The 15,588-nt window shown below is 38.8% G+C and overlaps 6 protein-coding genes across 6 annotated transcripts; 1 reads left to right on the top strand and 5 right to left on the bottom strand.

Moving 5' to 3' along the window:
* Positions 1-148: 148 nt before the first annotated feature.
* On the top strand, positions 149-595 carry N7518_004760 (uncharacterized protein; the record flags this gene model as incomplete). The annotated part of the gene is made up of 1 exon (XM_057185687.1): positions 149-595. The coding sequence occupies one exon, from the start codon at positions 149-151 to the stop codon at positions 593-595; it is 447 nt and encodes a 148-aa protein (XP_057042457.1).
* Positions 596-1,990: 1,395 nt separating this feature from the next.
* On the bottom strand, positions 1,991-2,274 carry N7518_004759 (uncharacterized protein; the record flags this gene model as incomplete). Its single annotated transcript, XM_057185686.1, has 2 exons — positions 1,991-2,173; positions 2,221-2,274. 2 exons carry the CDS (start codon positions 2,272-2,274, stop codon positions 1,991-1,993), a joined length of 237 nt encoding a protein of 78 aa, XP_057042456.1.
* Positions 2,275-2,548: 274 nt separating this feature from the next.
* On the bottom strand, positions 2,549-5,888 carry N7518_004758 (WD40 repeat domain-containing protein; the record flags this gene model as incomplete). Its single annotated transcript, XM_057185685.1, has 3 exons — positions 2,549-2,892; positions 5,472-5,838; positions 5,886-5,888. The coding sequence occupies 3 exons, from the start codon at positions 5,886-5,888 to the stop codon at positions 2,549-2,551; spliced, it is 714 nt and encodes a 237-aa protein (XP_057042455.1).
* An 8,128-nt stretch (positions 5,889-14,016) lies between these two features.
* N7518_004757 (WD40 repeat domain-containing protein) lies at positions 14,017-14,321 on the bottom strand (the record flags this gene model as incomplete). Its single annotated transcript, XM_057185684.1, is given in 3 exon segments — positions 14,017-14,078; positions 14,091-14,197; positions 14,212-14,321. The coding sequence occupies 3 exon segments, from the start codon at positions 14,319-14,321 to the stop codon at positions 14,017-14,019; spliced, it is 279 nt and encodes a 92-aa protein (XP_057042454.1).
* Positions 14,322-14,872: 551 nt separating this feature from the next.
* N7518_004756 (uncharacterized protein) lies at positions 14,873-15,175 on the bottom strand (the record flags this gene model as incomplete). The annotated part of the gene is made up of 2 exons (XM_057185683.1): positions 14,873-15,126; positions 15,169-15,175. The coding sequence occupies 2 exons, from the start codon at positions 15,173-15,175 to the stop codon at positions 14,873-14,875; spliced, it is 261 nt and encodes an 86-aa protein (XP_057042453.1).
* A 48-nt stretch (positions 15,176-15,223) lies between these two features.
* On the bottom strand, positions 15,224-15,423 carry N7518_004755 (WD domain-containing protein; the record flags this gene model as incomplete). Its single annotated transcript, XM_057185682.1, is given in 2 exon segments — positions 15,224-15,402; positions 15,414-15,423. The coding sequence occupies 2 exon segments, from the start codon at positions 15,421-15,423 to the stop codon at positions 15,224-15,226; spliced, it is 189 nt and encodes a 62-aa protein (XP_057042452.1).
* Between the last annotated feature and the right edge of the window lie 165 nt (positions 15,424-15,588).

Raw genomic sequence — 15,588 nt, 5'->3', positions numbered from 1 at the left:
TGTGAGGCCGACATCAACTCTGGCAGTTTTGACATCTTGGACGATTGACGCACGATCTTGACATGACTAATTTCAACGGCCCAGTATTTCACGTGCTCGCTCGTTACTACCGATAAATCCCTGGACCCTGGATCTGGACTCCCCAATCATGTCCAGTCTTCACGAGCTCCTTGACCGACAGCGACCAGGACGATGGCAGGAATTCCGCGCCCGGCCTTGTGTCTTCCTCGCAAAAATGCTTTATGGTTGGTATGAGCCTATTCCAGCTACACCACTCACAAAACCTATCGCGATTGTCTGTATCTCCGATACCCACAACACCCAAACTGACGTCCATGATGGAGACATCCTCATCCATGCTGGTGATCTTACACAATCTGGGTCTTTTCAGGAACTTCAAGATTCGATAACCTGGCTACGCAGCCTACCTCATCCCACCAAAATTGTGATTGCTGGCAATCATGACCTACTACTTGATTCAGCGCGGGATGATGTGTCTGGTCGAGCAGCCTCCGAGCGAGCTCAAATCGACTGGGGAGATATAATCTACCTCGAAAACGAGGAGATAACAATTTATTGCCCAAATGGTCGTTAACTGAGGGTCTACAGAAGTCCCTACTCTTGCCGCCATGGCAACTGGGCCTTTTAATATCCCCGAAATCAAGATATATGGGCTGACTCAGTACCACATGGAATTGATGTGCTGATTACTCATGGTCCCCCACTTGGTCATCTTGACTTACTAAAGTATGGCTGTCCTAATTTATTAAAGGCCCTATGGAGAATTTGGCCAAGACTACATGTATTCGGCCATGTACATGAGGGTTCAGGAACTGAGTTGATTCTGTTCAATAGGCTCCAGGAGGCGTATGAGGGCACTGTCGCTGCTGGAGGGGGCTTGAAAAATCTACTGTTTACAGCCTGGGGGTTTGCTAAGGAAGTCCTACGCCCAGCCGTGGAATCAAAATGTTTACTTGTAAATCCTGCCGTCGTTGGAGGGTTAAGGGATAATGAACGAAGGCAGCCTATCAAAGTTTTTATCTAATTTTACAATCTTTCTGACCAACTATATTGAATCCCACCTGTGCCCCTAATCTATGAACTCGTCATTTCTTCTCTACACATGGTGATGATTCTCTCGCTTTTTAAGGATATACTTATCTGTCCCATGATTTACCGTGATATGTCTCCCGATTTGTATTTATAACAGCTACTTAAATAAGCAATCCCGCTGCAATAATATCACTAGATACTAAGGTAAAACTTAGCATGCCTTTCTCCTCATAATCTTTGGTTTTACAAACAAAGACAGGTTCTCGAAAAGTTTAGCTGGACCGCAGGGAAAGTACAGAGGAGATAGTAGGAGGCTATTACTTTATTTTCCAAGCGTCAAGTCTCTACAGGTATCTTATCCCTGTGCTTAATATATAGAATGATATGATATGCGGAACTGAATAAGGGTTTTGGCTGCCATCAGTATCTTCGGAACGACTGCATCCAGAGTAGCGAAGCAGCGACTGCATCATCTCCTCTGGGTGTCAGCCAAGTAGAGGCCAACCCAGGGAGCGTCTGCGCTTCTCAATAATGACCCGACTAGGAAGTAAACAGATCAATCCTACTTAGTTTATCGCTTTAATTATCACTTTAAAGAAATGAGATCAACCATGCCCATCGTTCTCTATCTATTGTAGCCTTGTGTCGACTTGTAACACCAAATTAGGCTTCGCTCGATTATTATCTGCCGTGTTCCTAAAATAGGACTACAATATATATGTGTCTAGAGCACTCTTATCACGAACTTATATTTGTAAGAGGCGGGCCCTGGCTTTCCGAGGACACTGTATTAAAATATTAAGCAACTAGCAATGATGACCTCGCGATAAGAGCTGACTCAAGTGAGAAGGGGGAAGATGTGTCAGCCAACGCTATACTGCACCATGAATCAGTACAACACTCCTCCTCCCTTAGCACCGCTCATTCAAACACCATCTCACTCAGCGATAGGATTAATATCCATCTCCATCTCCTCACACCCCACCCCACTGTAAGTTTCCGCTGAGGTTTCCTTTGAGTGGGCTGGGGAGATGGCAGCTGCCCTCCGCAGCATCCACACTAGCAAACCGAACGGATACTCGAAAGCGCCCCGACGGCCGACAACAGCAAATTCCGACCACTAATAGATATTAGAATCGTGTTCTTGGCTGATATGAGCCAGCTTACCTTTGAATCGTGACTAATTTTCAAAAAATGCCAAACGGATCCAGTGTACGCCATGCCGTAGACACCGCTTCTGCTTGTTCTTACGTTCGCGGTGGATGCACCCTTTCATACCAATTAGCTTCCGCAAATAGAGTACAATACACATAGCAAGATACAAACCCATATATCCAAGGAGTTGGGGAATGGGATTGCTCCCCTTGGCCCCGCCCTTCGCCTCAACAATAAGGACGTTGAGGCAAAAGGCCTCGCTCTCGCCATACCAGATGCTGTAGTCTGGTCTCCCAGAGAGAGAATCACCCTCTTACGTTTGAGCGTAACCGGGCCGAATTTATAGCCTCTCGCATTGGACATTCAACGGCTGCGCATTTTGGATGTTTGAAGTGGCAGTCGCATAAGTGTTAAGAGTAATAGAGTCAACAACCCACCGAGCAGCGGCTTCAGCGGTTCTAGAGTGAGCGAATGCATCTAGATTCACAGTAGTAGAGAAACCGGGGCCAAGCGAGCGAAGGCAACACAGATTGCGCTCCAGGTTTTGTGGAGTTGACAAGTCATATAAGAGATAACGAGGGTGGCGGAGCTCGGTGTTCCGGATCAATGGCAAAAATGCCTCGTTGGAGAGGTTCAAATGCGTGGAAAGAAGCACAAGAGTGAAGTAGTAATCGAAGCTGTGATCTGGAGGTGGATCGAAATCAGCCACACCGCTAGTTGTGGTCTATTATTACAAATTCCACTCAACTATTTCAACAGTCCGATATGGTGTAATCCAGGGGGACAACGGAAAGACCACGGTTGTGCGTGGTTTTGTGGGAGATAATCGTGCTGATTCCGTATAGGTGTCACGATTGGCACTTGCGGGACTCGTACTTTCCCGTTTGGGATTGTACCGTTGGTCGTTCCTTCCCGTTTGAAGGAACTCGTTTGCGCAGACAGTCGTACCTTCCTTCTGGGGGAAGCGGGGATAGGGCTTTGCCCCCGAAGTGGTATAAAGATCCATTTGTTGTTTTTGCGTTTGTTTTCTTTTCTTTTCCTTCTTCATACTTGATATTCGTTTAGCAATGCACTTCTTCTGCTAGAAAGAACCTGGCACGTAACAATAGGCGGTTTTATAGATGTAATGAGGACTAGCGCCTATGTCCAACTGGGTTTAGCGCATAATTGTCCGGATCTTGCTGCATGTCTATAAGCCCGGCGGCTTTGTCATGGGCGATAATTAACTGATTGCCAAATTTGGACTTTCACTACGCATGAGACCGATAGTTGACCAGGTTTCAGTCCAGGCAGGTGTCCGGACCTGTATTTTTCACTTGTACTATATATCTGAATAAATATCTGATTTCTTTCAGGGAATCCTTATTAAGAAGCGTTACGTCACTTTCGGCTAACCGAGATTTTATTTTCCTTTGGGCTTCTCCTGCAATTAACCTTCTTGTGCAGTATATGTAGACCTTTTGAAGTCTATTGCGCTAGTCGATTCAGCGTGAAAGCTTGTGATCTCTTATATATTGTTTCGATATATATCCGTGTTCGAAGGCATAGAGATATAACAGGACAGAACAACTTTAGATAAGCCATAGGACAGGAAATCTAGTTGGTCCTGGACTGATAGAGCTGGGAAATGAGCACGAACGACAGCAAAAGAAACGCTCTGACAATATATAGCGAGTTTGTGTTGTACCGAACCTTTCGTATGACTCTTCCTATAACCCGAGTATTTCATTTCTTTTAAGGAATTGCAGCCAAGGTCCATCGTCCCCTCCGTATTTTGTCGTTACTGTTGAAAAGCGAGGCTTTGCTCCTAAACCGATCGAATTTTCCTAGGGGAGTTCGTCCGGATATGTTGCTATGACGGTGATAATTTTTGTCGTTGAAACATGCCCAGCACGAAACAGACACCGCAAACGTGCACATGTATAGCTCACATGACTCCCGACGAATTCTTCTCATCGTGCCAGCTATGGCTCAATACCAATAAACTTCCCTTCATCATTTTTTTCGATGTTTCGACGGGCGTGGTTGATTTTATCAATCAATATAGCTCGTCTATGCTTGCCCAGATATGTGACGATGGTCGGTGGTTTGCCGAGGTTCACATTCACAAGTTTGATCTTCAAACAATCACACTATCTGATGTCGACAGAATTTGTAGCAAAATGCCATGTATCATGTTCCATGGGAAGGGTGAATTTCGCTCGAAATTAACACCATGTGCCGCTAAAGGACTATCCTTTCCTATCTTGAACTCAATCACAAATGAGTGGACGTTGCTAAATGAAGGATTTTCTTGAGATCATACAGTGTTACTCGAAATCAGTCTTACCCTCAATCTCTCCCTCTTTATTTTCGAAGGCCTCACCTCAAGCGCACTAGTCTGTAATAGGATATCTTTCCGCGGCGTTGCATAGTTATATCCAAGTATCTTCGATGAGTCAGCCTAAATTACCGTAATCTCATCTCCAATTTTTAGGTGGTTTTACGAGGACAATGTATATACTCTTACCTACAATTATTTGCGTTTATATATATATCATCTGTAAATATGTGGTGACCAAGTTGAAACCCCCATACTAAGATATACTGGACATATATTCCACCATTGTTATGTTATGTATTATCACTAGAATATTGCTCGTTACTGTATGCTAACACATTAACGCCTTTTATACGAGAATTCCGTGAATTTTGTGGAAAGTTGTACTGGATCCCTGCAAACCATTGGTGAAGATCGAGGGCGGCGAGGATCTTCTGCCAGGAAACTGGGTGGAAATCTAAACCAGAATTGCCTCCAGTAATCTAATCTTGCTTTAACAACGGACCAGTCCGCCATATGACTCGTGAAGTGTATATTCTTCTTTTCTCTGCTTTCTCTACCTCGCTCAACCGCCGAATATTCCAACAACCGTAATTCATATTACACGAGTCTCTACTCATTCTAAAGCCCTCTGCATCATAACGGCCTCTTTCCAATGACGATAGGATATTGATTGAAACCGGTCATTAAGAAGAACTGGACGAAGCCCATCAGGTCGGTATTAAATGAGAATACATTCGCCAAACCAGCTCGTGTGGGGAAAACAGAATGGTTGATGCTGTACAAACGTTATATAAGAAAATGGGACCTTGAGCTTCGCCACATTAAGCAAAATTTGAGACCAAGGAAACTCTGCCAGATAAATGACCGAGAGCTAAAATACCTGTTCCGAACGCCAAACAATGGGGGCGAAAGTCCGGGGGGAGCCATAATACCCTCTTACCCCGAAAGAAAACCCACTGCTTGTCTAGAATAGATAGCTCAGCATTGCCTTCAGACCAAACCAAATCAGAATGGCCCTCAAGGGTCTTGTATAGCTCGCCTGTATTAGTGTTCCATAAACGGACGGTCTTGTCATCGGAGCTAGAGGCCAGCAGCTGACCGTCGGGTGAGAAGGCCACAGACCGAACGAAATCAGAATGGCCCTTCAGAGTCTGACGTAGCTCGCCGGTACCAGTATTCCATAACCGTACAGTTGTATCATTAGAGCCAGAGGCCAGTAGCTGGTTGTTAGGTAAGAAGGCCACGGAAGACCGAATAAGATCTAAATGGCCCTTAAGGGTCTGGTATATCCCTCCTATAATAGTATCCTATAACCGGACAGTCTTATCATCGGAGCCAGAGGCTAGAAGCTAACCATTAGGTAAGAAAGCCACAGACTAAATAAAGCTAGTATATCCTATAAGGGTTTATCGTAGCTCGCCTATACTAGTATCCTAGAGCCGGATAGTCCTATTATAGGAGCCGGAAGCTAAGACTTAGCCATTAGGTAAGAAAGCTATAGACTGTACCGATCCAGAATGGCCCCTTAGGGTCTAGCGCAGGCCTCCTGTATTAATATCCTAGAGCTAGATAGTCTTATCACTAGAGCCAGAGGCTAGTAGCTAGCGGTCGGGTAAGAAGGCCACAGACCAAATAGCTCCGGAATGGCCCTTAAGGGTCTGGCGTATCTGGTCTATACTAGTATCCTAGAGCCGAACGGTCTTATCGTCGGAGCTAGAGGCAAGCAGTTGGCTATTAGGCGAGAAAGCCACAGACTAAACGAAATCGGAATAGCCCTCGAGGGTCTGGCGTAGCTTGCCTGTACTAGTATCCTAAAGCCGAATAGTCGCATTACTAGAGCCAGAGGCTAGCAATTGACGATTAGGTAAGAAGGCCACAGACTGAACCGATCTAAAATGGCCCTTAAGGATATGGCGTAGCTCTCCTATGGTAGTATCCCAAAGACGCACAGTTTCGTTATAGGAGCCAGAGGCAAGTTGCTGGCGGTCTGTGAGACCCCTAGGTATAGAATGCCTAAGGGAATGCTGTATGTAATGGAGGATCGGGAAATAGAGATAGTGATATACGCAGGGTATATTAGAACTAATAGCTGCTTCTCCAAAGAAGCAGCATACAAGGATAATATACAGGTTTATGGGTCACATGACCTAAGGAGGCTGTACAGGCAGTACGCATTACTCCTGTCCAGTCCACAGTCCCCCACGTACCCAGGATAGGTACTCTACGTCCTATGACAGGGCTCATACCTCAGGTATCAGCCTTCTTAGTACTAGGGTCCTAATAATATCCCCCTCCTTATGGCATACGGTCCCCGTAGGCTCGGAATAGGAGAAGAATAAAGGAGCGGCTTAGTCTATTAAAACCCATACGTCCAAAAAACCTTATAGTAAGGGCAAAAAGGTGCGTAGGGAAAGGTATCCAGCCTCAATACTCTAAAATATATAAAAAATGATATAATAGAAGCATAAACAGAGGGTATAGTACATATAATAAGGTCTATATATAGTGTGGTTGTATAACCGCGCTAAGAAATCAGGCAGCCATAGTCTCTAACGAATACAGTATATTAGTTAGCCTATAAACTCAGGTATCTTATATATATAAGGTATAGCTAAGCAGTTATTTACTAGTAAGAGAATATAGTTAGGATAAAGGGAGATACTATACCTATATATACCTAGGGTATACCCTAGTATCTTCTTCTCTTCTTTAACCTCTCGTCTTACTTAATCTATAAGTATACCTAATTCGTCTTTTTATTAAAATTCTATCAATTTGATAGTACTTCTATTAGGATAAAACTATTCTAGTTAGGATACTACTATTAGTTAATAGATACATTCAAATTTAGTGGTATTACGTTCTGTATAGTATACCAAGAAATTTTAACGTTATATCTACCCCTTCCTTACGGGAAATAGCCTTATTTTCTAGTTTATATACTAACTATATTTATAGTATAGCAATAGCATATCGTTATCCTATACTACCCTCCTCTAAGGAGGATAAAACTCTATATCTATAGGTATAGCGCTATTATATATTAGGCCGCCGGCCTATAACTCTACTACCTTATCTAGTAACCCCTAAGCCTATTAAGAAACTACTACCTTACCAGCAGTGCTTTTTCCGGCTATAAAGCTACCTAAACCATAAGTATAAGACCCTTATAGGTTATACTAAATATACTTACTATACTTCGGTAAAGTACAGTTATATACCTATAAGTTAGCTATATTATTATAGGGAGGAATCTGTTACTAATAATAATATAGCTTCCTATCGAGGTTCAGTCTACTGCCTATACCGCTCTCGATATATTACCTATATCTACTCGTATACCCTAAGTATATATTATCGAGTAGAGCGTTAAGCGCTTAACCTATACAGCTAATAAGGCTAAAAAGGCTGCTACTATCACAGAAGCTATAGAGGTTGCGGTAGTTACTAAAGTTATTATAGCCCTAGAAGTTATAAAAAATATAGGGGATATCTCTAAAGTTAAAGAATTCTTCGATACCCCTACTAGTTTAGCAGAAGAAAGTACAGTTCCTAATATAGGTATACCTAGCGATACTTTATTTACCCCTATAAACTTAGCCCCTACCTCTTAGGATACCCTAATTATAGAATCTATTTTACTACTCTATAGTGTTTTTAATACTGTCCTATTGGTATTCGAGTCTAGCTAGGTATACCAACCTTACCTGCGCCTATATATAAATCCTATTAAGTATAGGGAGCGTAGTACTAATTTTTAATTTATAATTAAAGCTTCTTACATTTTAAGTATATATTTTTAGTCCTTATCTTCTTCGGTATCTTTATAGCTATATTTAACCTAGCTTTATAGTCATTAAGGGCCTTAGTTTCTTCGACTATAGACTACAGTTCCTAGGTTACTTCGATATTATTATAGCTATACTACTTAACCAAGTAGGACTTATTCTTCTTACCTTAATAGGATAGGATATATTTGATTTCGTACTCTACCTAATTGTTAATCTTAATTGGTTCAGGAGTATTATTATCAGTCAGAGTATCACTATAATATAATTCTAATACTAATATATAGTATATTAGGTATAGTAATCTAAAACGGGGGGATAGATATAGCTTATATACTTATATACTAACCTTCTTAAGAATTAGAAATAGACCTAGTATTTTATAATCTAGTTTCTCACTTAGCCTACCTATTTCTATATTCTTACTCTTAAGATATACCTAATTACTAACCTTAAAGGATTTGTCTATATAGTATTTGTCTATATAGTACTTTATCGACTCTTTTGCCTTAGCGAGTCACTCTTTTATAAAGCCCCTTATTTCTTAGATTTCCTATACCCTCTATATAGTATCTATATAGTACTCTTTAGGGTACTCCTTAATACTATCTTAGATAGATAGGTTATAACCTATTAATACTTTATATAATAACTTTCTAGTTATACTATAAGTTATTATATTATATATAAACGCTGCGATAGGTAGCTAGTATACCTAGTTATCTTACTCCTAGTTAATATATAACTAAAGGAAATACTCTAATACCTAATTTTAGCGTTCAGTCTAGCTATCGGTTTAAGGGTAGAACGTAGTGGATAACCAGCGCTTAACTATAAGGAGAAAATAGAAGGTTAACTAGAACTAGCTAGTAAATAGGCTACCCCTATTACTTACTAGGTTCTCTAGTATACCGAAGATCGGAATCATATATTTATATAATAAATCTACTAACTTAGGTATATCAATTTCTTTTATATAAGGAAGATAAAGCCTAAAGGGTATACTTTATAAATATATCTACTAAGATAAGTACTACGTTATATATCTTACTATTCTACCGCGATAGAGGTATTCTAGTAATAAAATCTATACTAAGCCACTTACTAGGCCTCTTAGGTACTAGTAGTAGCTGTAATAATCTATATAGCTTATACCTATAAACCGAATTATATTAATAACTTATATAGTTATATATATATTCCCTTATATCCTTTATAATTCTATACTAATAGAACTTATACTAGATAGCTTCAAGGGTATATTTACTAGTATAATGGCCCCCCTAGGGGTTATTATAGTATATCTTTATAATTTTATATAAGATTATAGTCTCTCTTAGGATATAAATACAGTTATTAAACCTAAGTAGCCTATCTAGCGTTAATCCCTAGGGTATATTACTTAGCTTTTATTTACTAATACTATCCTCCTCTATTTTTATATAGATATCCTGCGATATTAGATCGTAATCCTATATTATATAGAGCAATTCTACTATAGAGTTCTTTAGTACTAGTATATATACTATTTTACCTTAAAAAGCTCTTATAGCTATTAGGTATAGTACTAGGGGGTCTAGAATTCCTATATCGCCAGTAGTATAATACTTATCTATAATACTTATATTATAGGTATCATATACTATATTATTATAGTCCTCTACCACACTATATAGACAATTAGATTTAGGTACTAATATTATATTAGCTACCCTCGTAGAGATATATAATTTTAGATCTAGTATCGCCACGACCCTATATACTAGGGTAGATTACAACCTTCACACTACTTCTTTATTATTACTAAGACTCTTTTACAGCTTTTCCTAAAGAGTAGGCAAAAGTAAGTTCTCTAAGAACTCTCTCTCCTTAGGTATATAGTCTAGTCGGTAACTAGGTATATTAGCGGGATTTAAGGTTCCTAAGTGGTACTTAATAATAAAGTTAAATATAGTAAGCTTCTCCGCCTACCTTACCTAACGCCTAGTCAACTCCTTTATAGTTATAAAGTATTATAGGTTAGTATAATTAGATAGTACTAATATAGGGAATTTACTACCCTTAAGATAGTATCTCTAATACTTAAATAACTTAATAATTGTAAGTAGTTCTAAATTGTGCATTTTATAGCGCGTTTTGGTACCAATTATCTTTCTAGACTAGAAAGCAATTAGGTACTAGCGATCCTTAGAATCTAGCTATATAGCAATTACTACTATAGTAAATCCTAAAGTATCTAGCTTAATTTATATAGGCTTCTCTAGATCAAAGTAGAATAATATAGGTATACTTAAGAAGCGTTTCTTTATTTCTTTAAAAGCTACCCTTACTTTAGGTATAAAGACAAAGCCTTACTTTTAATGATTCATACCCTTCTTCTTTAGAGTACCCTTTATTAACTTAGATAGAGGTACAGCGATATATAAGTAATTCTTAATAAATTACTAGTAAAAATTACTAAAGCTAATAAATTATTATATATTATATAAGTATTATAGTTCTAACTATTCTAAGATAGTGCGAATCCTCTCTAGCTCTATAGATATACCCTTAGGTATAATAAAGAAGCTAAGGAAAGCTACTAACTTTATATAGAAGGTATATTTCGATATTTTTATATATAACTTATATATACACAGTCTATCTAGTACCTTACGTATATCGCGTATATACTACTCCTTAGTTTATAAATAAATAAGGATATTGTTAAGGTATATAACGTAGTAGATATCGAGTAGATCGCTTAATACTCTATTAATATACAACTAGAATATCGCAGGTACATTTACTAATCTAAATAGTATAACTGTATACTCAAAATAACTGTATTAGGTCTAGAACGTAGTTTTCCATTTATTACCCTTATGAATTTAGATATAATAATACATATCTTTCAAATCAAGCTATATAAAGATCTTTACACTAGATAGCCGATCTATAATCTTACCAATTAGCGGCAGAGGATACCGATTCTTAAGAGTTAATATATTAAGTCCCCAGTAATCTATATATAGACGTAACCCTCTGTCCTTCTTTAGTATAAATAAAATAGGTATACCCGCTAGGCTCTATAACGGCCTAATCTAGCCCTTCTTAATATATTCTTTAATATAATCTCGAAGTACTGCGAGTTCTATCTTAGAAAGGGGGTAGATTAGCTTATAGGGAATTTATTTACCTACTTCTATCTCAATAGTATGGTTATACTTATTACTTTCTAGCAACTTCCCTACCTCTTTTAGATCGAAGATATCGGCCTAGTCTAAATACTAGATAGGTAAAGCTTTCTCTATACCCTATACCATAGCGAAAAGCGGGATAGACTTACCTTTTATAATCAGATAAGGATATACTATAAGTATAAGGGCCCCACAGAGAATCTCTTATATAAAGGCCGCCGCAGTTATCTTTTTAATCTTTTTACTAGATAGGCAATAATACCATACCTGGTTTTTCTAATCAATATTAGGATTAATAGATTTTAGCCAATTGTAGCTAATAATCATATTATAACCTATTATCTTAACTACTTTATAGGAAAGTATATGGTTATATACTATACCCCTACTATCTCGCAGCTCGCTATTTAGCTCGTAGGAGTTATAGGAGTAGACTATATAACTATCTATAGCTATAATAGGTTTCGGGAGGCCTATATCTATATATAGAAGGTACTGTTTAACCTAGTTCTAACTAATAAAGGTTTTCTTAGCCTTACTATCTATTAGTATCTATATAGTTCGCTTCCTATTATTAGTTTTAATACTAACTTTATAAGCGAAAGTAAGTTCTAATTCTTACTTAATACCGTTAAGCCCTAACGCTACTAATACTACGAGCGCTAGGGTACTTAGTTTTTTAACTACAAATCCCCCTTAGTCTCTTTATAGGTATCTACATAGTAACCTGGTTTTCTATACTTAAAGCAGCTACTATAAGGGATACTATTAGGGTTTATTTTTTGTTTATCGCGCTTACGCTTCTTATTAGGTTTTTCGCCCTACTTATCCTTACCTTTATTTTTGGACTTATCCTTATATTTCTTCGTACCTAGTATAAATAAGGTATAAGAGCTAAGACTAGTATCTAGGCTTAGATCTATTTTAGTAGTATTATTCTTACTATTACTAGCGCTTTTCTCTTTCTATATACAAAGTGCTTTTTACCGGTCGGGGATTTGGCTTTCTACTATAGAAAGGTATCTAATATATACTTCGTACATTTCCGGCTTAGTAGGCTATTTTAACGACTTAGTATAAATAGTATCAATCACTTTAGCCTAAAGGTACTCCTTCTAGTACTATTAACTGTATAGGTGCTTTAGGCAATAATAGATAGCGTTAAGCTATATTGCAAATATCTGTATAGATTAATATTACTTCTGCCGCAGAGTACTGTACTCTAGTATACTGTCTCAGTAGATATTTTAAGGATTATTTATAAGATATAGGCAGAAGTCCTAGAAGTCTTACTAGGTAGTAGGCTCTTTAAATATCTTTACATAAGACTACCAATTATTATTCCTCTAGTTATCTAATTATTCGACTGCAGCCTCTACCTTATATAGGCCGAAATTGTACTATTACTAGTACTTATCGAAGTATAACTAAAATTAGTTAATAAAGGTATAGTATTCCTAGGTTATATTTCTATAGAATAGTTTAACGTTCGTAGGCTCTCTCGGTATACAAATATAGTATTTTTCTATGACCTATAGTGCAATGTGGTCATTCGCACTTATTAGAGTAGGAGGCTTCGCTTACTCTAGGATTTCCAATTCTATAAGGAGGTTTTAGTATTCCTCTCTTACTTTTACTTCTTTAACTCGTTTCCTTAGTTAATCGAGTATTAACGGGGACGGGTTCGCAGGGTACTGCGCTAGCGTTAGATCTAGTAGTATAGTGGTTTCCTGCATCGATTCTAAGATATCCGTAGGAGGATAGTTTATAGTAGGAGGAAGGCTTTGATTGGTCGAAGCCTATTCGTTAGGCTGCAGTATTATGGGAAGTCCCTGCGACCGTGTATTGCAAGGGTTCGATATGGTACAAACGAGGGGTAGTCTCTATCGGGTAATCCGAGTATTTGAGAGCTATTAGAACTGTAAGACCCCTAGGTATAGAATACCTAAGGGAATGCTGTATATAATAGAGGATTGGGAAATAGAGATAGTGATATACGCAGGGTATATTAGAACTAATAGCTGCTTCTCTAAAGAAGCAGTATACGAGGATAATATACAGGTTTGTGGGTCACATGACCCAAGGAGGCTGTGCAGGCAGTACACATTACTCCTATCCAGTCCACAGTCCCCCACGCACCCAGGATGGGTGCTCCACGCCCCATAACAGGGCTCATACCTCAGGCATCAGCCTTCTTAGTACTAGGGTCCTGACAGTCGGGTAAGAGGGCCACAGACCAAATAGTTCTAGAATGGCCCTCGAGGGTTTAGTATAGTTCGCCTATACTAGTATCCTAGAGCCGGATAGTCTTATCGTCGGAGCCAGAGGTAAGTAGTTAGCTATTGGGCGAGAAGGCTATAGACTAAATAAAATCGGAATGGCCCTCGAGGGTCTGGTATAGCTTACCTATACTAGTATCCTAAAGCCGGATAGTTATATTACTAGAGCTAGAGGCTAGTAATTAATAATCAGGTAAGAAGGCCACAGACTATACCGATCTTAAATGGCCCTTAAGGGTCTAGTATAGCTCTCCTATGGTAGTATCCCAGAGCCGGACTATCTTATCATCGGAGCCAGAGGCTAGCAACTAACTATCGGGTAAAAAGGCCATAGACCGAATGCAATTAAAATGGCCCTCAATAGTCTGATATATCTCGCCCGTATTGGCATCCCAGAGCCGGATGGTCGTATCACATGAGCTAGAGGCTAGGACCTAGCCGTTAGGTAAGAAGGCCACAGACTGAACAAAATAGGAATGGCCCTCCAGATTCTGTATTTCCGCACTCCAAAACTCCTCAACCCTAGGCAATTGGCCCCAAGCATTCAACTCGTTTTAAAAATGTCTTTTAATTGTTAAGTTATTCAGAGCAAAAAGAAGTCCTGAGGTATAAAGCTGAAGTAGAGTAGTATCAGCTAATTAGCGATTTTTAAGAACAAACCGCTGTGCGTCAGAAAGAAATTCTCTGTTTCCAGAATAATTATCGCCCTATATACATTCGTATAAGTAGAAGTACGAGTAGTCCTCCTAGGAGACATACCAGTGAAAGTGACTCTAGTATTTTGATTGTCACTACTACTTCAGACATATATCCTAAAATACTCATCGCTTCCAACCAGTGAAGTATATGTTTCTCGAGGAATTAAACTGCCTCAATAAGCGCTTTAGAAGGGACGTGGCCTTATACTAAGTATATAGCCCAATATCGACAGGCGTATTTCAATTCGGGGGGAACATGATGCCGAATTAAATCTATATCAATCTTATAGCGTTACATGCCTTCGCTTGGTAGATTGCAGATATTTTTCCTCAGGCTATTCTATATGGTCTGAAAGCATTGTGCTATAAGACCCTGGTTTACAAATTTCTCATCGATCTAGAATTCATTTTTGTCTTTGTAGTAATCTAACAGAAAGTCTCGGAATGACAGATAGAGAATCTTAACGGGTGTATCGAAATCGCTCGGTACATTAAGCACTGAGTGAAATCGATCTAAGCGACATTTGACATCATCTGTTTCTCTATCGAGAAGCTGGCCTAGAGCGTTAATCGAGAGCGGAATAGTAAGAATAACAACAGCTCCAACTATTTCCTTAAACTCTAGAAGTAGTTTCTGCGATTCCCCTTCATCTTAGCTAGTAAGAAGTTATTTTAGTACTAGAATATACGTACTATCCATCTTGGATATATAACTCGATTAATCATTCAAAATCGCTTTAAGCCGCTTCTAAGGGTTCCAATTCGCATTACTAACAAATCGATATAAGGTAACCGCTATAATAAATAAGGGGACAGCTCTCTTAATTAGTTGCTTGATAGCGGCTTCGCTAGGCCAATCTAGGCGAAATAAATGTCTTTGCCTTAAATGAACGATCTGATCCTTAAAATATAAAGATATATCGTATTCTATAACTAACTTAGGGACATCATAGAGGATTAAATCTTGGTAGGTACCAGTAATCTTATTAAAACCCAGCCTAATCGGCAATTCAGGTCTACTTGTTAACAAAAATCGCAGTTATACAGAAGTTAACTCTTGAACCTATAGCAAGAGTCGGAGAATAACTTCTATATCGTCTTCTAAACAGCATT

Source organism: Penicillium psychrosexuale (assembly GCF_028828465.1).
Source record: "Penicillium psychrosexuale strain IBT 29551 chromosome Unknown utg000003l, whole genome shotgun sequence".
Taxonomy (NCBI): Eukaryota; Fungi; Ascomycota; class Eurotiomycetes; order Eurotiales; family Aspergillaceae; genus Penicillium; species Penicillium psychrosexuale.
This window is presented reverse-complemented; position numbering and strand designations above follow the sequence as displayed.